The sequence below is a fragment of the Hypanus sabinus genome, chromosome 3 (assembly GCF_030144855.1).
Source record: "Hypanus sabinus isolate sHypSab1 chromosome 3, sHypSab1.hap1, whole genome shotgun sequence".
NCBI classification, from domain to species: domain Eukaryota; kingdom Metazoa; phylum Chordata; class Chondrichthyes; order Myliobatiformes; family Dasyatidae; genus Hypanus; species Hypanus sabinus.
In genome coordinates this window covers 49,539,281-49,563,299 of record NC_082708.1, presented here as the reverse complement: position 1 = coordinate 49,563,299, position 24,019 = coordinate 49,539,281, and the positions used below count along the sequence as shown (strand labels likewise).

The window sequence follows — 24,019 nt, the reverse complement described above, 5'->3', positions numbered from 1 at the left end:
GGTACGTCATTTTTTTTTGGCAGCAAATGGCTTAATGCTGGTTTAACCCTTCACCCATAATTTGGCTCCAAAAAGTAAGATCAACCTTAATATTCTCTATTTTAAATAACAAGTATATCAACATTTATTTTGTATAAAATATATTAAAAGATACCTCTCTGGTTTGCAGCAAGTGCAACAGAGCTCTGCTGCAAGCTCCTGTAAGTAAAAGAAATAAATTTTTTAGAGGTAGATTCAAGAATCAAAAGTTTAAAAATAATAATTCCACTTCCAATCAATCAGAATGCTCTCTTCCAACAGACTGGTAAAGTAGTTAAAGTAAAAAGAAGAGATTTTTATTTCAATTATTTAGAGATACAGTACTGAACAGGCACTTCCAGCCTAATGAGCTGCACAACCCAGTAACTCACCTATTAACACCAGCCTAATCACAGGGCAATTTACAACAATCAATTCGTGTTTGGACTGTGGGAGGACACTGGAGTTCCTGGAGGAAATCCATGTGGTCACGGGGAGAATGTACAAACTCACTGACAGTGTCAAAATTGAACTCCCAACTTCCAACATCCCAAGCTGCAATAGTGTTGTGATAGCTCCATGCTACCATGGCTACTAAAGTTTCCCGGAAAAAAAGACAGAAAGTTTAGAAAAGTTTAAGAACTTTAATGTCAGGCAAGATAAGAGACAAATTTGAGGGATGGGTGCTGAATGCAAGACTGTAAATATTATATTTGAATGCACACAGTTTATTAAACAAGATAGACAAGTTTAGAGCACAATTAGAAAATAGCTGGGGTGCCATTATGGGCTCCACTGAATTGTGGCTGAAAAAAGATCACAGATGAGAGTGAAGCATCAACATTCCATCAAAAAGAGAGGCAGGTGGGCAGAGCGGTAGGGTAGCTCTGCTGGTAAATAAAATATCCTTAGCAAGAAGTGACATAGGATTAGACATTGTAGAGTTCACGTGGATGGAGTTAATAAACAACCATGGCTGCCAAGTCAAAGACAATCGCCTCTGTCATACGTTTCAATATCCAATCAAATACTCAATATTCTTTGTCATACAAGTATCCCTAATCTTGCAGTCATTGCTCCACCTTTACCACAATGAGTTGGTGCTGAACTCTTACTTACTATTTTAAAAGATTCCCACTTGTCAGATGTTTTACCTGCAAGCCTCTGCTTTCAATTTACTTTCATGTCCTTTATTGTGCTATTGTAATCAACCGCCCCTCACTTTAGGGCCTTAATTTGAGGACCAACCTTATCACTTTCAAGAACAAAACAGTCGAAAAACATCTGTTTTATAATGAAAATACACTTTCATGTAAAGTGTATTATCCAAGAAGTATACATCATTTAACCCGGATACAAATGCAAGACCAGCAGATTGAACACAAGTGGTCATAAAATGTACTTATAACACCAGTTTAGTTGATCTTAGCGCAGCTCCTAGTAGGAATGAACTGCTTTGTAATATGGTGCTAAATTGATAAACAGTAAGAAAAGTAGAAAACAATTAACTTTGTTACGGTGAGCATTAAGATATAGAGTATGAACTAGGCAGAACTTCATACCATCAATTGATCATATAACAAATAAATGCCAAGGTGAAGTGTCTGAAACAGGAAACAATTCTGTTTCCAAGTTAACAAAGAACCAGGCAGTTTTCTTTAGAAGAAACTGAAATGATGGTGCCAATGAACTAACACAATTTCTTTTCAACTAGATTTTAATCACATTACCTAATTTGAGAAAGAGTATACTCCAATTTTCTCCACAAAGATGGCAACACAGCAGGTGCTTCTGGCATTGAATCTAGAATTAGAAGTGGAAAATTTTTTTTAGAATCTAAACTTTTAGGCAAGGGAAAAAAAGCCTCTTATTAAACCAATTCGATGCTCATAATATGGATTACATTTTGTAGGGATGTCAAAAGAAACAGCACATACTAAATGTTGAAATTAGACATCAAACTAAAGTACACATTCCAATGAAGAAAATAAAATGAAGACAAATCAGCTTGGAATATGAACTCCAGATCCAAGAGATTAGAGCACGGTATGGGAGCAACAGTTCTCAGGTGTTTGCAGAACTTTCATGAGTTTACAAAGATAAAACAGTAAGACCACAAATGAACATGAGACCCAGTGTAGAAATTCTAAACTTGAGTTTTGTTGAATTGGAAGCCAGAATAGGTTAGTTTACAAACGAATGACTGTTGAACATGCTGTAGTGTAGTTTATGGTTAGTATACAAGCAGGAGTGTTGAAATTTTGTTGAAAGATCATAGACTGTGAATAACCACTTAGAGATAAGAAAAGGTACAGATGAAAGAGGAAAAAATATCACATAAATTGTTTCATCCTGTTACGAATGAAGGGAGCAAAGTCGCCCCCCACCCCTTTTTGAGAATCGCAAGATCGCTATTATTTCGGGTCTGAGACCCAGGAAATGAGAGAGATACACAGCATGTCAGTAACGGAAGAGACACAGGATAACAGCAAAAACAGTTGTTATAGACACCGCAGAATACACAAGGTTTGGAATGTCTCCTAACCAAAGCGGAAAGGAACCATTGATTACTGCCATTGTCTCTTGGAGAAGGAATTGTGTATTGAGTACTGTACTATTCATTGAAACTCCTCAGGGGACAACCAGAGTGGTCTGGTTGAGGGATTGCATCATCCCAACCTGATTGACATCTGAGACCCCGTGAGTGAGGATAAAAGAGGGGTCTGGGAAACACCCCTCAGACACACCAGGAGAAACGTACGAGACCGGTGGGGGGCTTGTGTGTGTGTCCATCCTTGCCTGGGTGGCGAGTCCTCCACGGAACGGCCTAGCTAAAGGACGGATACGGATCAAGATCGTACCAAGGAAAGTCGGCAAGTTATTCTTCTATTTCTCTCTCTCTCTCCAACAATTGCAACACAGCGACAAACAAACAATGGCTGCAGCCTGTATGAACTGAAATGAACTTTAGATTTCCATTGGACAATTCATTATCCCCTAGACAACGATAGAGCTTATTTTTTATTGATTATTATTATACCCGCACTTTTAGGTTTAGTATTGACGATGTATATTATCTGTATATTTGCATTGATATTATTTTTTGTGTATTTTTACTAATAAATACTGTTAAAAATAGTATCATCAGACTCCAACAGACGCCTCTATCTTTGCTGGTAAGTAACCCAGTTATGGGGTTTGTAACAATCCACAGAATGTAAAATAACAAATTCTGTTTTCCATGATGTGCACAAAAGCTCACGTCCTTCAATGCTGCCTGGATACGAGTTAGTAATCCACAGGATTACTTTTTTTAAAAAATTATGTCCTGTACAACATCAGGATTCCAGGAATGAAAGGGTTATCATATGACAAATGCTTGATAGCTCTAGGTCTGTACTCACTGGAATTTAGAAAGATGGGGTGGGAGAGGGGGGAATCTCATTGAAACCTTTCAAATGTTGAAAGGCCTAGACCGGGGGTCGGCAACCTGCGGCTCCCGAGCCATTTGTGGCTCTTTCACCTCTGTGCTGCGGCTCCCTGTGGCTTTGGGAAATAATTGGTCAGTATTTAATTAAAATGTATTTTATGTTAGTTTTTGAAATGTAATTCTAAATTTGAAGATTATGGTGATCTTGTACAATCTAAGTGTGGCGACACATTTCCTGCCACATCCGAAACGGCTCACAATTAGCCAGCATTCCGGCTAAGGGAGATAGCCTACGGGGGTTTGTGAGTACGCGTCTTTTGCAGCATCTGCGTCCATGGGGGCTGGGTTGAGGGAGGCTTAAAAGCAAGGCTGTTTAGTTCAAATAAAGCTATCTTTGACTGCAGTTTACTGACACCGCTACAACGTGTTTTTATCGCTGGCTGTCCAGACGGAAGGTGCTGAAACGCTTTGTCGCGTGTCTGGAAGAAGTGAAAACTTTCCTGGGCAGCAAAGGGCTCACCTTTCCTGAGCTGGAACAGCCAGAGTGGCTGGAAAAGCTACACTTCATGGTAGACATGACAGCGCACCTGAACACGCTGAACACAGCTCTTCAGGGGTAAGGACGTACAGCCCTGCACATGTTGGAGGATGTTTTGGCATTCGAGCGCAAGTTGACAGTGCTTGCCAGAGATTTACAGAAAGGCACTTTGTCTCACTTCCCCAATTTGAGAGAGTTCAAACAAGGTCACGACATGATAATTTCGGAGAATTTACATTCTGCAATCATCGCAATGCAAACATCGTTTGGGAAACGCTTCTGTGAGTTCAGAGAGGAAAAAAACACATTATCCTTCCCGGTCACTCCCTTAAGCATCGATCCTTCCCTACTGAATACGACTGCATTGGCAGGTGTGAGTCAACCTGATCTTGAGATGGAACTGGCCGACATAGCCGACAAAGACATATGGGTGTCCAAGTTTAGACGCTTGACAGCAGACCTTGAAGATGTTGCCCGTCAGAAGGCCGTTCTTGCTCAGAAACACAAATGATATTGAAAACCTTCCAAAACCGGACAAACTTGTGTTCGAAACATGGAATGCTATGCCCGACATTTATGTAAACATTAAAAAGTATGCGCTTTGAGTCCTGTCGATCTTTGGATCCACATATGTAAGTGAGCAGGTGTTCTCCAACATGAACTTTATTAAAAACAAACATCGCGCACGCCTCACAGATGACAGCTTGCGATCCTGTGTAAAGATGAAGGTGACGTCATACAGCCCTGATGTGCAGACGCTGTGCGCTGAGGTCCAGGAGCAGAAATCCCATTAACCAAGTATGATAAATATTTTAATTGCCTATTATTTTATGTATATTCATATTTTTTCATTGTTCAGTGAAATAGTCCTTTTATTTTTCAGGCTGACAGCTGGCTGATGTTATTTTTGGTTTGCTGCTGGCGGAAAATTTAAGTTCGGCGTTTTTCATAAATACAAGAAGGACTCAAATAGACATTGAGTATTTTACTTAAAAGTAACTTTCAACCCAACGTCTTTTTTTCGGAGTTCAAAATGTTTTTGTTGCATGCAGAAATGTAATTTCGTTTTCTCTGCAGGAGTTCATCAATTTCATAAATGCAACACATTATAGTTTGTTTATACATAGCATAAAGGCAAAAAAAACGTTGTATGCAGTGTTATTTCATTTTAAATGTCAAACGGGTTTTGCGGCTCCCAGTGTTTTCTTTTCTGTGGGAAACGGGTCCAAGTGGCTCTTTCAGTGGTAAAGGTTGCTGACCCCTGGCCTAGACAGAGTAGATGTGTAAAGGATGTTTTCCATGGCTGGACAGTTTATGACAAGAGAGCACAACCTCAGTACAGAAGGGCATCCATTCAAAACAAAGATGCGGTGAAGTTTATTTAGCCAGAGGGTGGTGAATTTGTGGAATTTGTTGCCACATGCAGCTGTGGAGGCCAGATTGTTGGGAGTATTTAAGGCAGAGATTGATAGGTTCTTGATTGGACATGACATCAAGATTTACTGGGAGAAGGTCGAGAAATGGGGTTGAGGAGGAGAGAAGAAAAATCAGCAATGATTGAACGGCAGAGCGGACTCAATGGGCCAGACGGCCTAATTCTGTTCCTACGTCTTATCATTAGTTTTCTGTTGTTCCTACATTTCTACAATTCCTACAAGTTCCTAGATTTCACTTCGTTAAAAAAAAAGTTTCTTTATTCACCTCATTGCTGTATATGCCTGTTAAATTCATAGGCTATTTTATTAATTATTAGAAATGTGAGGAAACAATACCACAAACTAAAAAAATTACTAATGCATGAATGCTTACCTTTTGCCTTCATAACCACATACTCGTTAAGAATAGTTTTCAAGTTCTTTCCAAATAATGACTGGTTAAAAAATAAGGAAATTCAATATTAGTCAGCAATTCAACATTAAAATGTGAACATCAGTTACATTACAACAATAATTTGTAAGTGGGCAGTGGAAGTAGATATGCCTATGAAAAAAAAATGCAAAAGAAAATACCAAAAATTGCTGCTTAAGAACCACAAGTGAGATGAAGATATCACACAATAACTTGTCATGGTCTGCAACGCACTGGTTAAGAAGTCATAGGAAGGAGGACTGGACTAATACCAACTACATAACTTTTCACATGGCCAACTTCTATAGGATGGGTAGAATTACATTTGGAAAATTATGGCCTGATCAAGGACAGTCAAGCATTGCAGGATGTGATGCCTTACAAACTTGATTTGAGATTTTTTTTTGACAAGCTGACAAAGGTGACTGATGAGGATAAGGCAGTGATTATTATCCACGTAGATTTTAATGAATTGTTGGACATAATCCTTCGTGTTAGTCTAATACAAAAATATTAAGATGCATGGGATCCATGGTACTTGATAGTTTGCATTCAGATAGTTCGCATGTAAAAGAGAGTGCAGTGGTGGAAGGGTGTTAATTCTGGCTGGATGTCTGTGATCAGTGTTCTGCTGGAGTCTCTGCTGTTTGTGAGATACAAGTAAGCACCTTGGATGAAAATGTAGATCAAGGTAGATCAATATACATAAACTATATAAACCTTGAGATTTGTCTTCTTACAGGCAGCCACAAAACAGAGAAACTCAATAGAACCCATTTCAAAAAAACCGTCAAACACCTAATGTGCAGGAAAAAAACCCAATACATGCCAACAAATAACTTTCAGAACTGAAGTTCACAAAAGTGAGTCTATAGCCACGAAGCCAGTCATCACTGAAACTGATTCAGGAAACTGATTTAGTTGCAGGTCACAGCCTCAGTTCAGCGCAGAGATGAGTAAACCTTGCAGAGCAGCCCATCCCTTTCCTCCAGACCTGACACCTTGACCTTTTTGAACTGGCACAATTAAATTAACCAAACCTCAGTCATTCCTTGCTCTCAAACCTTTCATATGTTCTTGAACCTGAGACCTGCCACCTCAAATTGGTCTGTACCCGACCTCCCCAATTTGGCTTTGTGTTTAGCCAAACAACAGGTCATTCCTTGCTTTCTGGCCCAGGCCCTGCCACCTCGACTCTGTCTCGCCTTGGACCTGTTGCTTCATGTTGCCTCCAAGTCTGCTTCAGCAATGGCCAAACACTGGCTCATTCCCCACTTTCAGGCCCTAGCCCTGCTGCCTCCATTCAGCCTGTACCCACGACGATGTAACCATCCTGCACCTTCAAGGCTTCCTTTCATACTGAAAACTGGCCAGGTTGTACAGGCAGTTCAAACCTCAACTCCAAAAGGGAGGTTAATAAAGTGGTTAAGTTTTGTTTGCTACCTGCAAGTCACATCACAATCAGTGCCATCTTAAACCTGAAGATGGGTAGGTTAGCAAGTTTTCAGATGACACAAAAATTGGTAGAGATGTGGAGGGGCTATCAAAGGATGCAGAAGAATATACGTCAGTTACAAATATGGGCAGAAAAATAACTGATGGAGTTTAATCTGAGTAAGTGTGGAGTGTTGTACCTTGGTCAAATGTAAGTATACTGTTAATAGCAGGACCCTTAATAGCGTCAATGTTGAAGGATCTTGGGGTCTAAGTACATAGCTTCCTGAAAATTACCCCAATAGATGAGGCAGTAAAGAAGATAGTTGGCATGCTTGCCTTTATTGGTCAGGGCACCAAGTACTCACGTCAGCAAGTCATGATGCAGCTATATCCTTGATTAGGCCACAGTATCATATGTAATTCACCAGACTACACAGAAGCTTTGCAGAGGGTGCAGGTTTACTAGGATTCTGCTCAGATTAGAGGGTATTGATACTGACTTACTATTGTTACATGTACTGAGGTACAATGAAAAGCTTTCATTTATACCCCATCCAGGTAGATCAAGCCATATATAATTATGTCAAGTTAGTATAAAGAAAACAGAATAAAGCCTATAAGAATAAAACCAAGAAGATGCAGCACAGGTAACCAATATAAAGTGGAAGGGCTATGACAAGGTACATTGGGAGATAAGAATTCATTGTTAGCATACAAGTTCTGTTCAGGATAAAAACTGTCCGAGTAAGGTGGTACATGCTTTCCAGCTTTTGTATCTTCTGCTCAAAGGGAGGGAGAAAAGAGAATGACCGACATAATAGACTACTAATGAGAGGAAGAGCAGAGGAGTTACTCCAAATATCCTGGCCAATATTTATTCGTAATCAGATTATCTGGTCATTACGGTATCACTGTTGGTAGAAATGTGCTGGATGCAAATAAGCTAATTTCTCACACTGCATGATGTTCATTAGGATTTTCTGAGACTACAAAGAATGCTACAGAAATGTAGTTTTTTTTAAAAATGGATCATTAGCTCATTTCTAGGGTTCAAGTGTATTTGAAGATCCCAAGCTACTGATTAAAACACTGAGCATTCTCCTGCTCTTCTGGCCAACTCTGCTCCTTCAAACACTCGTCAAATGTAAACAGACGGGCTTTTCATCCTACTTCTGTGAATTAGTAATTGGTCTGTTATTTACATGGGACATTACAGCACACCCCCCTTCAGCCCACAACGTTGTGCCAACCTTAAGATTAAATGTATCTGACTCCACTACCACCCTTGGCAGTGCATTTCACACACCTACCACTCTAAAAAATCTTATCTCTGACATTCCCTGATACTTTCCTCCAATCATCTTATAATTATGCCACCTTGTACTAGCCTTTTCTGCCCTGGGTAAAAGCCTCTGGCTAGCCACTATCTACACCCATTATCATCTTGTACACTTCCATCAAGTCACCTCTCATTCTCCTTTGCTCCAAACAGAAAAACCTTGGCATGTACCAAAATTACTGTGACAAAATTTTGTTTTGTATGCATCCATACAGATAATTTGAAAACACAATCATAGTACAAGGAAAAAATAATTAAAGAATGCAGAATAAGGTGTTACTGTTACAGAGAAAGTGCAGATAGACAATAAAGTAGTTCTTTGTTTTATTGTGAACACCTGCAATAAAATGAATCTCAAAGTCATATAGCTACTTTGATGATAAAATTTTGATTTTTAGAGCCAAGAGGTCAATTCAACTTATAACTGCTGGAAAAAAAAACTTTCCCTGACCCTGTGATATGTGTTTTCAAGTTGCTGCATCTTCAGCCTGATGGAAGGGGAGAAAAAAAAGAGAGAATTTTGGGATAATTTTCTCCAACGGTGAAGGCACCAATGAAGCAATAGCTCCTTATTTGAGGTTCTCTGAATCCTTACAAAATAACCTGTTACAGTTGAAATGATACTACATCTACATACACTGGAAAATAAATTGTATTATATCTGAAAGTATCACACAAGTATATTTATGGAATCTTGAAGTATACAACATATTATGCAATATTGTAGCTAATTCAAAATAGTTATGCAAATTCTTAGCACTAATGAATGACCTTCAAAGCTAGGTTGGTGCTATTAGTATCCAAGGTTACTAGTACTAAATTAAATCAATCAACCTATCCACCCATGATGATATCCAATTATATGAATTCTGATTTGGTTTTATAAATGAATTTAAATTTTGCATGTAATACAGAACTGGGAGAGTAAATGAAATGTACTAAATTATAAAATTAGTTGTACAAAATGTGTGTCAATAAAAAGAAAAATATGTAACAATTGGTCCAGCACTGAAACAGCTAATAAAGTTGAAAATATCTCTATTCAGAGAAGTGATCAACAAATTCCCAATCAATTAACTATAAAGTCCTAATAGAAAGGTGCACAAACAAGAGAAAATCTGCAGATGCTGGAAATCCGAGCAAGACACATAAAATGCTGGAGGAACTCAGCAGGCCAGGCAGCATCTATGGGAAAAAGTACAATCAACATTTCAGGCCGAAACCTTTCGTCAGGACTTGAAAAAAAAAGCTGAGGAGTAGATTTGAAAGGTGGGAGGAGGGGAAGAGAAATGCCAGGCAATAGATGAAAGTTGGAGGGGGAGGGATAAAGCAAAGAGCTAGAAAGTTGATTGGTAAAAGAGACAGAAGGCAATGGAAGAAAGAAGAAAGGGGGGGGGGGGGAGGAGCACCAGAGGGGAGGAGATAGATAGGCAAGGAGATAATACAGATGAGGGAAAAGGGGATGGGAAATGGTGAAGGTGGGGGTGGGGGGTGGAGGCATTACTGCGAGTTTGAGAAATCAATGTTCATGCCATCAGGTTGGAGGCTACCCAAACAGAATACAAGGTGTTGTTCCTCCAACCTAAGTGTGGCCTTATCCTGACTGTGGAGGAGGCCATGGATTGACGTATCGGAATGGGAATGGGAAGCGCAATTAAAATGGGTGGTCATCAAGAGATCCCTCAAGTTCTGGTGTATGGAGCGCAGATGCTCAACGAAGCTGTCTCCCAATCTGCGTCAGGTCTCACTGATATACTGAGGCCGTACCAGGAGCACCAAACACAGTAACTGATAGACAAGAGGCCACAAAGGTGCACGTTAGCTGAGGACATGATTAAACTGTTTTTGCTCTAATTAGAATATAGAATTCTGCTCTGGTCAACTCAAAGATGCATTAAAATGCTGGAAAAATTCTGAGAAATTATATGTAATCCCCTTATATGTATATATATATATCCCCTTATTATATGTACCCTGCCTTGAGAAAACATGGCCTTTCAGCCTGAAAGGTGAACACTACATAACAAATAAGATGGTACTGAATCGAGAACATTTACTTAAAAGTATGAATGTGAGCTTGTTTCTACAGAACTGGTGAAGCCAGGCATTTGAAAAGCTGCACAGACAACTAATGCTGTTTTCAGTAAAAAGCTTTGCCCTCTGGAAAAGGGGCACACAGATCAGCTTTAAGTGATGAAATGTAGACAACTTGCTTCCACCTACGTAGTGCCTGTAAAAAGTATTCACCCCCTTTGGAAGTTTTCGTGTTTTATTGTTTTATAATATTGAATATTAGTGGATTTAATCTGGCTTCTTATAACACTGATCAACAGCAAGACACTTTCATGTCAAAGTGAAAACAGATCTCCACAAAGTGATCTAAATTAATTGCTAATACAAAATGCAAAATAATTGATTGCAGGGGGACGTCACGTGATGACGTAGGATCGAGACGCTGGAATCCAGCCCTCCCGTAAAAAAGTTAATAAATCAATGTCTAAGTGAAGAAAAGTTAATTAATACTTTTTTAAGGTTACTTATAAACTATTCCGGATTGTTTTAAGCTATGCCTCATAAACAGAGGACGAAGAAAACTGCTACCGCGAAGACCGCTCAAGTTGGAACAGAATCAAGGCCTACTTCTACCGAAGAACCGCGGACTCAGGTACAACACACCACCGGAGAAACAGAAAAGGAGACTGCGGCAGCATCGGCCATTTCTAAAGGGAAAGATCAACGAGAACTGCGCAAGCGTAAAGGAACGAGCATGCGCAAAAGAGAACAACCAGAACTACAAATCCCAGCAACGACTGAAACCGACAGTGAAAGTGAGTCTGAGAGAGAGACGGACTCTCTGGAAAAATCAGATGAAGATGGAGAAGATGAAAGTTCCTCTGAAAGTATAAAAAAAACTTTGAGGCAAATAATGCATGCATTAAAAGTAATTAAAAGTAACCAAAAAGTAATGACACAAAAAATAACAAACATGGAGGCTAAGTTTGATAAAATGACAAAGAAACAGGAAAAAATGGAAAAGAAAATTATAGATTTGGACGTCAGAACGGAAGATATGGAGGGAAGAATGAAGAAGATGGAAGATGATAATGACGCCTGGACATCAGAAAGAAAACAACTCGTGGGAAAAATTGATAAACTTGAAAATTTTAGTAGACGCAACAATATTAAAATTGTTGGACTTAAAGAAGGTACCGAAGGAGAAGACCCAATAAATTTTTTTCAAAAATGGATTCCTGAAAAATTGGAAATGGGAGAAGAACCTTTAATTGAGATTGAAAGGGTGCACAGAGCTTTAAGACCAAGATCTCAAGATGATCAAAATCCGCGATCAATTTTGATAAGATGTTTAAGATATCAGGATAAAGAAAAGATTTTGAGGGCGGCTGCCCAGGGTGCTAAAAGAAGAAAAGGTCCGTTGATGATAGCTGAGAAACCAGTTCTTTTTTATCCTGATATAAGTTATAACCTTTTGAAGAGAAAGAAAGAATTTAACCCAGCTAAAAAGGTTTTGTGGGAAAAAGGTTATAAGTTTTCAATGCGTCACCCAGCAACACTGATAATTTTTTTGGAGGAAGGAAAAAGATTTTTTTCTGACTATCAAGATGCGGAGGTGTTTGCACAAAGACTTCCATCTATTCGTTGATTAAAAGCGGAGATTTCTAAATGTAATGGTTAAAGACGAAGACAGAGAAAGTAAATGGAACTGATGGACATTTAAGGACGATATAAGGGAGAAAAGTAATATTTTAGAAATATTGAGAATGGTTTGTTTTTTTTTATATATATATATTTTTCATGTTGCGGGGGGGCTGGGGAGCTTTGAATCGGTTACTGCGGGATTCACGTGTGTAATCATGGCGATTGCCATGACCCGTACAATAGAGGGGGGTAATGTTGTGTTTCTTTTTTTTCACAACATTAGTAGGGGGGTATTTTGTTTTTTTCTTTATTTTCTATTTTTCTTTTATTCTTTTGCCTGGATGATTGGTGGGGACACACATAGCAACATGGAGACTTCTAAAAAGATTTCCCAGGATATAATGAGAGTTGAAAGATTAGGTATTATTATAGATTGGAGTAACATAAATAAAAATAATGACTAATTTATTGAATTTTTTAAGTTTTAATGTTAATGGGCTTAATGGACCAATAAAAAGAAAAAGAATTTTAACATACATTAAAAAAATGAAAATAGATATAGCTTTCTTACAAGAAACTCATTTAACGGATATAGAACATCAGAAATTAAAAAGAGACTGGGTTGGAAATGTTATTGCAGCTTCATTTAACTCAAAGGCAAGAGGAGTTGCAATTTTGGTTAATAAAAATTTACCAATTAAAATACAAAATGTATTAATTGATTCGGCAGGAAGATATTTAATTATACATTGTCAAATTTTTTCAGAACTATGGACTCTTATGAATATTTATGCACCAAATGAAAATGATGTAAAATTTATACAGGAGGTTTTTTTGAATTTGGCTAATGCACATGATAAAATATTAATAGGTGGAGATTTTAATTTTTGTTTAGATCCAGTTTTAGATAGATCAACAAAGGCTATTACAAAATCAAAAGTAGCAAAATTAACTCTATCATTGATGAAAGATCTAAATTTGATTGATATATGGAGAAGAATCAATCCAAAAGAAAGGGATTATTCATTTTATTCAAATAGACATAAAACATATTCAAGGATAGATTTTTTCCTGTTATCAACAAATATTCAAGATAGAGTGAAAAACATGGAATATAAAGCTAGAATATTGTCTGATCACTCTCCTTTAATAATGACAATGATAATGACAGATAAAGAGGAATCAATTTATAGATGGAGATTTAATTCAATTTTACTAAAACGTCAAGATTTTTGTGATTTTATGAAAAAACAGATTCAATTCTTTTTAGATACAAATTTACATTCAGTTGATGATAAATTTATATTGTGGGAAGCAATGAAAGCATATTTGAGAGGTCAGATAATAAGTTATACTTCTAAAATTAAGAAGGAATATATGATAGAAATAGATCAATTGGAAAAGGAGATTATAAAATTAGAAAAAGAATCTCAAAGAAACATGACAGAAGAAAAACGAAGACAACTTATTAATAAGAAGTTAAAATATAATACACTCCAGACATATCGAACAGAAAAAGCAATTATGAGAACTAAACAGAGATATTATGAATTAGGTGAAAGATCACATAAAGTTCTTGCATGGCAGTTAAAAACAGACCAGATTTCTAAAACAATAAATGCAATTCGAACAAAAGTGAATGAAATTACTTATAAACCTCTAGAAATTAATGAGGCTTTTAAGAATTTTTATTCTGAGTTGTATAAATCAGAATCAAAGAATGACGATGTTAAGATAGAAGAATTTTTATCACAAATAACTCTTCCAAAATTAAATGCAGAAGAATAGAAGGGATTAGGTATGTCTTTTACAGTGAAAGAAGTTGAAGAAGCTTTGGGATCACTTCAAAGTAATAAATCTCCAGGAGAAGATGGTTTTCCACCTGAATTTTATAAAAAGTTTAAAGATTTATTAATTCCTCCTTTTATGGAATTAATAGATCAGGCGGAAAGAACGCATAAACTTCCAGAATCTTTTTCAACAGCTATTTTAATAGTATTGCCAAAAAAAGATAGAGACCTTTTAAAACCAGCATCATATAGACCTATTTCTTTATTAAACACTGATTATAAAATAATAGCAAAAATCTTATCTAATAGATTATCTAAATGCTTACCAAAATTAGTGCATATGGATCAAACAGGATTTATCAAAAATAGACAATCGGCAGATAATGTAACTCGGTTATTTAGTATAATCCATTTAGCACAAAAGAGGGAGGAAATGAGTGTGGCGGTTGCTTTAGATGCAGAGAAAGCATTTGATAGATTGGAATGGGATTTTTTATTTAAGGTATTGGAAAAATATGGACTAGGAACATCATTTATAAAATGGATTAAAACCTTAAATACTAATCCCAAAGCTAAAGTAGTGACAAATGGTCAAATTTCAACATCATTTCAGTTAACAAGATCAACTCGGCAAGGTTGCCCACTATCACCTGCTTTGTTTGTGTTGGCAATAGAACCATTAGCTGAATTAATTAGAATGGACCCAGATATTAAGGGTTTCAGAGTTAATCAGGAAGAATACAAGATTAACTTATTTGCTGATGATGTTCTAATTTATTTAACAGATCCATTACATTCACTACGCAAATTATCTTATAGACTAGAAGAATATGGGAAAATATCGGGTTATAAAATAAATTGGGATAAAAGTGAAATTTTGCCTCTTACTAAAGGAGATTATAATCAATGTCGATTAATAACTCAATTTAGATGGCCAGTAAATGGTATAAAATATTTAGGTATAAGAGTTGATAATGATATAAAAAACTTATACAAATTAAATTACTTACCACTTTTGAAAAAAATTCAGGAAGATCTTGAAAAATGGATGGTACTACCAATAACATTAGTAGGTAGAGTAAATACTATAAAAATGAATATATTCCCTAGAGTACAATATTTATTTCAATCATTACCAATACAATTGCCCCAGAAGTTTTTTCAAGAGTTAAATAAATATTTGAGGAAATTCCTCTGGAAAGGTAAGATGTCCAGAATATCATTGGAAAAATTGACATGGAAATTTGATCTAGGAGGATTACAACTTCCAAATTTTAAGAATTATTATAAAGCAAATCAACTTAGATTTATTGCATCTTTTTTCGAGAAAGATAAACCGGCATGGATTAGAATAGAATTAGATAAAATAGGAGAAAATGTACCAGAAGATTTTATATACAAATGGGAATCTAAATGGATACGGGAAAAGAAAGAATCTCCTATATTAAAACATTTGATTGATTTATGGAATAAGATAAATGTTGATGATGAGATAAAAAAATCTTTATTAGCAAAGAGATCTTTAATTCAAAATAGACTTATTCCTTTTACAATGGACAATCAACTTTTATATAATTGGATTCAAAATGGGATTAGATATATAGGGAATTGTTTTGAAGGAGGTATATTAATGTCATTTGAACAATTAAAGAATAAATATAAAATATCAAACAACACTTTATTTTGTTACTTTCAATTAAGGGCTTATTTAAGAGAAAAATTAGGTCAAACAATGTTATTGCCGAAATCTAATGAAATAGAAATTTTAATTCAAAAAGGAAATATCAAAAAATTTGTATCTTGCATGTATAATTTGATTCAAAGACAGGTAATTAAGCAAGGAGTCCATAAATCAAGACAAAAATGGGAAAGTGATTTGAATATTAAAATTGAAGAAACAAATTGGTCAAGACTATGCCTTGACAGTATGACAAATACAATAAATGTTCGGTTAAGATTAGTGCAGTATAATTTTCTACATCAATTATATATTACACCACAAAAAATAAAAAAATTTAATCCAAATTTATCGGATCAGTGTTTCCGATGTAACCAGGAAACTGGTACTTTTTTACATTCGACATGGTCTTGCTCTAAAATTCAACCTTTTTGGACAAATTTAAGACTTTTACTGGAACAAATTACAGGAACACAATTTCCTCATAATCCAATATTATTTTTACTAGGTGATATTGAAGGGATAAAACCGAAACTCAAACTAAATAAATATCAGAAAGAATTTATAAAAATTGCACTGGCAGTAGCCAAAAAAGCTATTGCAGTTACTTGGAAATCGGATTCACATTTAAGTATAGATTCTTGGAAGAAAGAAATCTATGGTTGTATTCCATTAGAAAAAATTACTTATAATTTAAGAGATAAATATGAAACATTTTTGAAAATTTGGAGCCCTTATTTACAAAAGATAGGATTAAATATATAGATGCTTTTAAGATGAAACAATTGGTTATTAGGGGGAAGAAATAAATATACATATTAAAATTATTACGAACTCCATGGAGCATGTGGAGATCTTCCAACCACCAGGCATTCTTTCTTTCTTTCTTTCTTTCTTTCTTTCTTTTTTTTCTAAGGGGCAGTTAGGGGGGAGGGGTTAAGGGGAGGGGGTATGGGTTATATACATTGTTTTTTTTCATACTTTGTAATCATTTAAAAATGCAATAAAAAATTATTTAAAAAAAAAAAAAAATAATTGATTGCAGAAGTATTCACCCCCCTCGTGTCAATATTTAGTAGATGCACCTTTGGCAGCAATTACAGCCTTGAGACTGTGTGAATAGGTCTCTATCAGCTTTGCACATCTGGACACTGCCATTTTCCTCCAATTCTTCTTTACAAAATTGCTCAAACTCTGTCAGATTGCATGGGGATCATGACTGAACAGCCCTTTCCAAGTCCACCCACAAATTCTCAATTGCATTGAGGTCTGGACTCTGACTTGGCCACTCCAGGACATTAACTTTGTTATATTAAAACCATTGCTTTGGCTTTATGTTTAGGGTCATTGTCTTGCTGGAAAACAAATCTTCTCTCAAGTCATTCATTTTACCCTCTACCTTCACAAGCCTTCCAGGGCCTGCTGCAGTGAAGCATCCCCACAGCATGATGCAGCCACCACCATGCTTCTTGGTAGGGATGGTGTGTTTTTAATTATGTGCAGTGTCTGATGTTTAATTTTAGTTTCATCAGACCATAGAACATTCTTCCAGCTGACTTTGGTCTCCCACAGGCCTTCTGGCAAACCCTAGCCGAGACTTCATGAGAGCTTTTATTTCAACAGTGGCTTTCTCTTTGCCACTTCCCCATATAGCTCCGACTAGTGAAGCATCCAGACAAGTTGTTGTATACGGAGTCACTCCCATCTCAGCTACTGAAGCTTGTAACTACTCTAGAGCTGTCACAGGTCTCTTGGTGCCCTCCCTCACTAGCACCCTCCTTGCATGCTCACTCGGCTTTTGAGGATGGCCTGCTCTAGGTAGATTTACAGCTGTGCCATATTCTTTCCATCTCTTGATCGTTGACTTAACTGTACTCTAAAGGATATTCAGTGACTTGGAATATCCCAACCTGTGCTTTTCAATACTTTTTTCCTGGAGTTGCTTGGAGTGGTTCTTTTGTCTTAGTGGTGTAGTCTTTGCCAGGATACTGACACTGGCAGTCGAACCTTCCAGATACATGTGTATTTTTACTACAAACAATTGAAACACACAGGTCTCCAAAAACAGATCCCCATTTAACAAATTGATTCTATTAGACTTCTAAAACCAATTGGCTGTACCAGTATTGATTTGGTGTGTCATATTAAGGGGTGGAGAGTGAATACTTATGCAATCAATTATTTATTTTATGTTTTATATTTGTAATTAATGCAGATCACTTTGTACAGATCCGCTTTCACTTTAACAAGTCTTTTTTGTTGAATTGTGTCGAAAAAGCCAAATTAAATCCACTGTGATTCAATGTTGTGAAACAATAAAACATGAAAACTTTTTGTAGGCTCTGAGTCATTTTTCATATAACTAAGTCATAGCAGATGTAACTTTATTCATTATCTGTAGCGACTGCAGCATGAAGTGACTTTATGTCTCCCCTCATCCGTGTGTAGTATCACACGGGCAGCTCGACATTTTTAAGATTACACGCAGAACATTCTTTCCCATATACTATGCGACATAAACATTGTTGCAATAAAGAAGCTGGTATAATCCAAAGAGATTATACTATTCACAGCATACCAGTAAACAAGCAGGAACAATTCCATCCTCGGTACTGTGCTCAGCATACTCCTTTAGGTCACGACTTTCCAAAATAAAGGCTTTGCACGTGTTAGAGAGCTTTTCCTGCTGTAGATATCCTGAAACACAAAAACATATAATAGACAAAATTCAGCAGTTTTTCACCAATATATGCACAAAGCGAGAGTCATGCTGTAGCATAATAACATTGTTATGGTTAAAGGGTTTTAGAATAAATATCTGAAACTGTTACAGAGAAACTAATTAATATTATGTTCGAAATTAGTCTTTTCCATTGCTTTATTGGAAAGAAATTCTGTTCTACAAACTGGTTGAACAGAAGAAAGTCTCACACTTAAAACACAAGGGAGAATCAAAGAAATCAACTCATACCTTTTCCAAACTTTGCATAAGCACATTCAACTTGGCAGACAATTTTAACAAATAAGGCCGATGACACTCAGGGCAGAGACCAGCAATGTTCCCACTAAGGAGTGTGTGTGCACACATCTTTTGCAACTAGCGCACAAAGGGATTTAAACTGCACACAAAAGGTTGTCACTCATTACCTCACTGGCATGTTTCACGATTGTACACAATCACATTTGTTTTTCTGGTTGCTGATACGGACAGCATTGACCATGTGGAGTTTGCGCTGATTTGTCTGATGATTTGGGAACTGACTTATTTATACCGTTTTTATTGAAGGAATTGTTGATTCACTATGCCCAATTCCAAAGAAGCAAAGGGCATGAAGTGCAAAAGAACAACTAGTTCATTTAAAGAGGAATGGCTTAATGAAACAGTAGAACCTGCTACACCGAAAGCTCATGAGGTCAGGAATGTGCTACGGGAAAGATCTGTGTACAATGCAGAAACTGGTGTTAGCTGCATGCATTATTGTGATGCAAAAGTTACTGGAGAATTTGCAAGCGGGAAGAAGTGGAGTAATATTTGGAAACTTGATTTTTAAAGCGTCATTTAGAATGCAAATCACATACGCACACTGTGCAAAAGCTCAGTCGAGAAGATCCTTCATTACCCACTACAGGCCTGCTAAGTATGATTTGTGGGAGTCCAGATGAATGACAGTGAAAATGATCAAACCCAAAGGAGATCAAAGTTCTTAGTGATAGTTAAAATGAATATGCGCACATGTCAACGTCAATGGGCAAAAATTTGGCACAGCACAAGATTTCTGCACACACTGGTCATTACAAATTAGAGGGAATATTGGCGACCAGTGCTAGTAATTTTGTATGAAGTATCAAATCAAGGGTAAAAGCTAATGGTCATTTGTGGGAAGTCAGATCAATAGAGAAAAGCTTATTTTTTTAAACACACAGAATTATCCAAAGCAGTTTTTAGCTGCCTTATCCAAAACTTGCAATTCTGCCACTGATCAGCTCCTTGAGGCTCCACCAGACCAGATACCCTACACTGAAAGTGATCTTCTATTCACCCTATTTACAATACACCAGACATCATTGATTATCTAGTACGCACTTCCATGTTGCCACAGCTTAGGGAAACTAACACTATGACATTCCAACCAATACAATTCCCAATTGCAGTTCTTTTCACTCCAAAAGAAAGTGCTGGCATTAAGTCACAGGTTTACACAGATACAGTAAACCTGTGATATGCTGGTGCATTTGCCATTCTGTTCAATCACCAAAATCCACAGGAGGAAAACCATCTCATCCATCCTCAAGAAAATACAGGGCATGGTCTGCACTTAACATTGCAGCTTGGAGACAAAAGGGATTTGAGGATGGGGGAAGTGGGGGGAATGCTAATTATTTATTTTGCACAGCATAAAATTCCACAAAAGCAAATTTTATCCCACTTCTCAATTTTTTGGGTGGTGATTTTTCAATTCTGCAAGGGTGAATTTCATATACAGTACCCAAATTTCAATAACACAGGGGTCACTTGTACACTAAACCCAATTAAAAGAAACTCAGCATTTTCGATGGAATTTCTGCACAATTTTTTGCATTGTTCACATCCTGAAGATCAGTTAGCTTGTGCATCCCAGTTTGTACTTGATTTAAAGCAATTTCTATTATTTAGTATTAAAATGAACTTTGTGCATTATGAATTAACAGTAATGCAAGCATTCCGAAAGGTAAGAAATGCAGATTTAGGTAGAATATCCATCAATATATTAGTATAAAAATTAGCAATTGATGAGCAATATCAAGACAAGCAACACACACAAAATGCTGGAGGAACTCATCAGACCAGGCAGTATCTACGGAAAAGAGTAAACACTTGAAGTTTCAGGTTGAAACCCTTCATCAGGACAGGAGAAAAAAAGACTGGAATCAGAGTAAGAAGGTGTGGGAGGGGTAAGAAGAAGCGCAATGTGATAGGTGAAATTAGGTGAAGTAAAGAACTGGGAAGTTGGTGAAAGATATACAGGGCTGGAGAAGGGGGAATCTGATAGGAGAGGACAGAAAGCCATGGAAGAAAGAAAAAGGGAGAGAAGCACCAGTGGGAGCTGATGGGCAAGAAAGGAGATAAGCTGAGTAGGGGAAATGGGAATAGGGTATGGTGAAGGTGTGTGTGTGTGGGGGGGGGCTCATTACCATAAGTTTGAGAAATCGATGTTCTTGCCATCAGGTTGGGGGTTACCCAGATGGAATACAAGATGTTGCTCCTCCAACTTGAGTGTGGCTTCTTTGCGACAGTAGAGGAGGCCATGGACTGACATGTTTGGAATGGGAATGAGAAGTGAAATTAAGATGGGCAGCCACTGGGAGATTTCGCTTTTTCTGGCAGGCGGAGCATAGGTGCTTGGTGAAGCGGTCTCCCAATCCTACATCAGGTCTGACTGATATACAGGAGTCTACACCGGGACACAGACTCACAGGTGAAGTGTTGCCTCACCTGGAAGGATGGTTTGGGACCCTGAAAGGTAGCGAGGGAGGAGATGTAGGGGTAGGTGGAGCACTTGTTCTGCTTGCAAGGATATTTGCCAGGAGGGAGATCAGTGGGGAGGAACGAATGTACAAGGGAGCCTTGTAGGAAGCGATCCCTGTGGAAAGCAGAAAGTAGAAGTGGGGAGGCAGTGGGATCCTGTTGGAGTTGGCAGAAACTCTGGAGAATTATGTGCTGGACACAGAGGCTGGTGGGGTGGTAGGTAAGGACAAGAGGAACCATATCCCTGGTCAGGTCATGGGAGGATAGGATAAGGGCAAACGTGCATGAAAAGAAAGAAATGCAGTTGAGGGCAGCATTGATGGTGGAAGAAGGGAGGCCCCTTTCTTTGAATAGGAGGACATCTCCTTAGTCTGAATGAAAAGCATCATCCTGAGAGCAGCTGCGGCAAAGATGGAGAAACTGAGAGAAGGAGATGGAAATTTTACAAGTTGCAGGGCGGGAAGAGGAAAAGTCCAGGTAGCTGTGAGAGTCTGTGAGTTTATAATAGACATCAGCAGATAAAAGCTGTCTCCAGAGATATACAGAGAGATTGAGGAAGGGGAGGGAGGTGTTGGAATTGGACCAGGTTAATTTGAAGGCAGGGTGGAAGTTGAAGGCAAAGTTGATGAAGTTGACCAGCTCCGCATGCGGTCGTTGATGCAGCATAGTAAAAGTTGGGGAGTGATACCAGTGTAGGCTTAGAACTTGGACTGTTCCATGTAGCCAACAAAAAGGCAGGCATAACTGGGACCCATGCAAGTGCCCATGGCTATACCTTTTGTTTGAAGGAAGTGATAGTGAGGAATTGAGGATATAAAAATATCATTTTGAACCTATGTAACCTCTAGCTAAAAGAATAATTGGGACTGAATAGGAATCTTTGAACTGAAGTAAACTCCATCTTCAGCAGTTAGCTAAGACAGGCTCATTACCAGTTCTCCTTGGTTTGCAGAGACATCGAGAATTTGATAGCATTGTACATTGTACGCTCGTTTGAGTAGGGGAGAAGGACTCACTGATAATGACAGGAATGAACATCCATCCGTAATTAAGTCAGGGCTTAGCAAAGGGATAAAAACTGGACAGCACATCCATCTGTCAATAAGCCTTGATCTAGCAGACTCTCTTATTTGTAACTAAGTTTCACACCAACAGACTTGGTGGGCATACCAGTTGAAATGACATCTTGCAACAGTAATGCATGGGACTTAATATGTATAAATATATAGTTGTAATCGGAGAAAGTGGACCCACTTGTCCGATAGTGGCAGTAATTACATGCCTTCGCTCTGACAACTGTATCTCAAACTTCTGCAGGAGGGTGCACAATAAACTGTTGTAACTATAAGAAGTTGGTCTCCCAAGTATTATTCAGATTCGACTTTAACAATAGGAGCTGAAGGAGAAATTACTGAGAACGAGAACAAGTTCTGCCGGATGGAGGAGAGTTGTGGTGGAGGGGAACTGATTGAGTCTGGTGTCCAGAATGAAATCATTGAAAAGATCAGGACTGTGTTAGGATGTAGGTAGGATGGGACTAAACCGGGCAGGGGTTGGGGGGGGAATAAGAGGAATAAACCTGAGTCGAGGTATGCAGATGTATGTCAGCAGGACAGGAACAAGCAGAAACAATCGGTATACCTGGACAGGCAGGTTTGTAGATCTTGGGTAGGATAAGTAAGAGGTGGTGTCTGAGAGTTGTTGCTGGGCCTCAGCAAGGTAGAGGTCAGTCTGCCAGACTACTACAGCACCCCCTCCTATTTGTTGGGTTTGATGGTGAGGTTAGGATTACAGTGGTGAGTGTGGAGAGCAGTGCTTTCGGAAGGAGTGAGGCTGGAATTGGAGAGAAGTGGTGGTCAAGACTGTTGATGTCCTGTCTGCAGTTAGCAATGAAAAGATCCAGAGCAGGGTATCCAGAAAGAAGAGAAGGAGGGTTGAAGACAGGAAAAGGTGTCCTTGTGCAGGGTGGAGAGACCTTGCCAAAAAAGTAGGCATGGATGAAGAGCTCAGCATCATGGTGGGCGCAGAATTAACTGAGGTGTGGGCACAGGGGGACAAAGGTGAGGCCTTCACTGAGGACAGAACATTCTGCCTCAGAGAGGAAAATGTCAGAGGGGATGGTAAAGACCCCGCAGAGACTAGAGTTGGTAAAGGTATTGGTAGTGTCAGAGGAGAGGGGAAGGTTTTTAGGGGTGTTTAGGGAAGGTGGGTGAGAGGAAGATGGAATCTCTAAGTACCCAAGAGCACAGGATTGCAGAGTACTGGTGGGTGAAGGGGTGACAGGTGCAGTGTGTAAAAGTTCTGACCTAGAGCTGCTGTCGATCAAGGCTAGAGTTGGAGCTGGAGGTTGCGCAATCAGCATTTTGAAGGTGTCCAACACGGTTGGAACTCGTACTGATGACAGTGGAGGCAAACCCATTTTATTCAACAACCTACTGGAAACCCTCAATGCAAAACAACTTTGTAAACATGCTTAAGATTTTAATTAAAACTATTTCCAAATGTTCAATGTTCAAATACACATAATATTGGGTAATTTTTTTCCAATAACTAAAGGGCAAAAGTACAATGTCTTTTTATGTAATTTGGTTCTCTAAACAGTTTAAGGACCTGGATGAAGATCTGATCACATTTTAGGGCATATTTATGCAGAAATATAGAAAATTCTAAAGGGTTCACAAACATTCTAGCAGCACTTTACACAGGAATGACCGTCTTCGTCGGACATAATGGACAACCATCATCAGCTTGAAGAGACATTCACCTAATGGAGGTAGG

At 38.0% G+C, this 24,019-nt stretch overlaps 1 protein-coding gene across 1 annotated transcript in view; it reads right to left on the bottom strand.

Annotated features, from left to right (window-relative positions):
• Window positions 1-24,019, bottom strand: part of npat (nuclear protein, ataxia-telangiectasia locus) — a 62,089-nt gene that overhangs the window by 36,250 nt on the left and 1,820 nt on the right. Inside the window, exons 2-5 of the mRNA XM_059964277.1 lie at window positions 18,314-18,432; window positions 5,796-5,856; window positions 1,749-1,821; window positions 155-198 (exon numbers count right to left, since the gene is read on the bottom strand). Coding sequence (XP_059820260.1) covers window positions 155-198; window positions 1,749-1,821; window positions 5,796-5,856; window positions 18,314-18,432 — 297 coding nt within the window. The remainder of the gene's footprint in view (window positions 1-154; window positions 199-1,748; window positions 1,822-5,795; window positions 5,857-18,313; window positions 18,433-24,019) is intronic.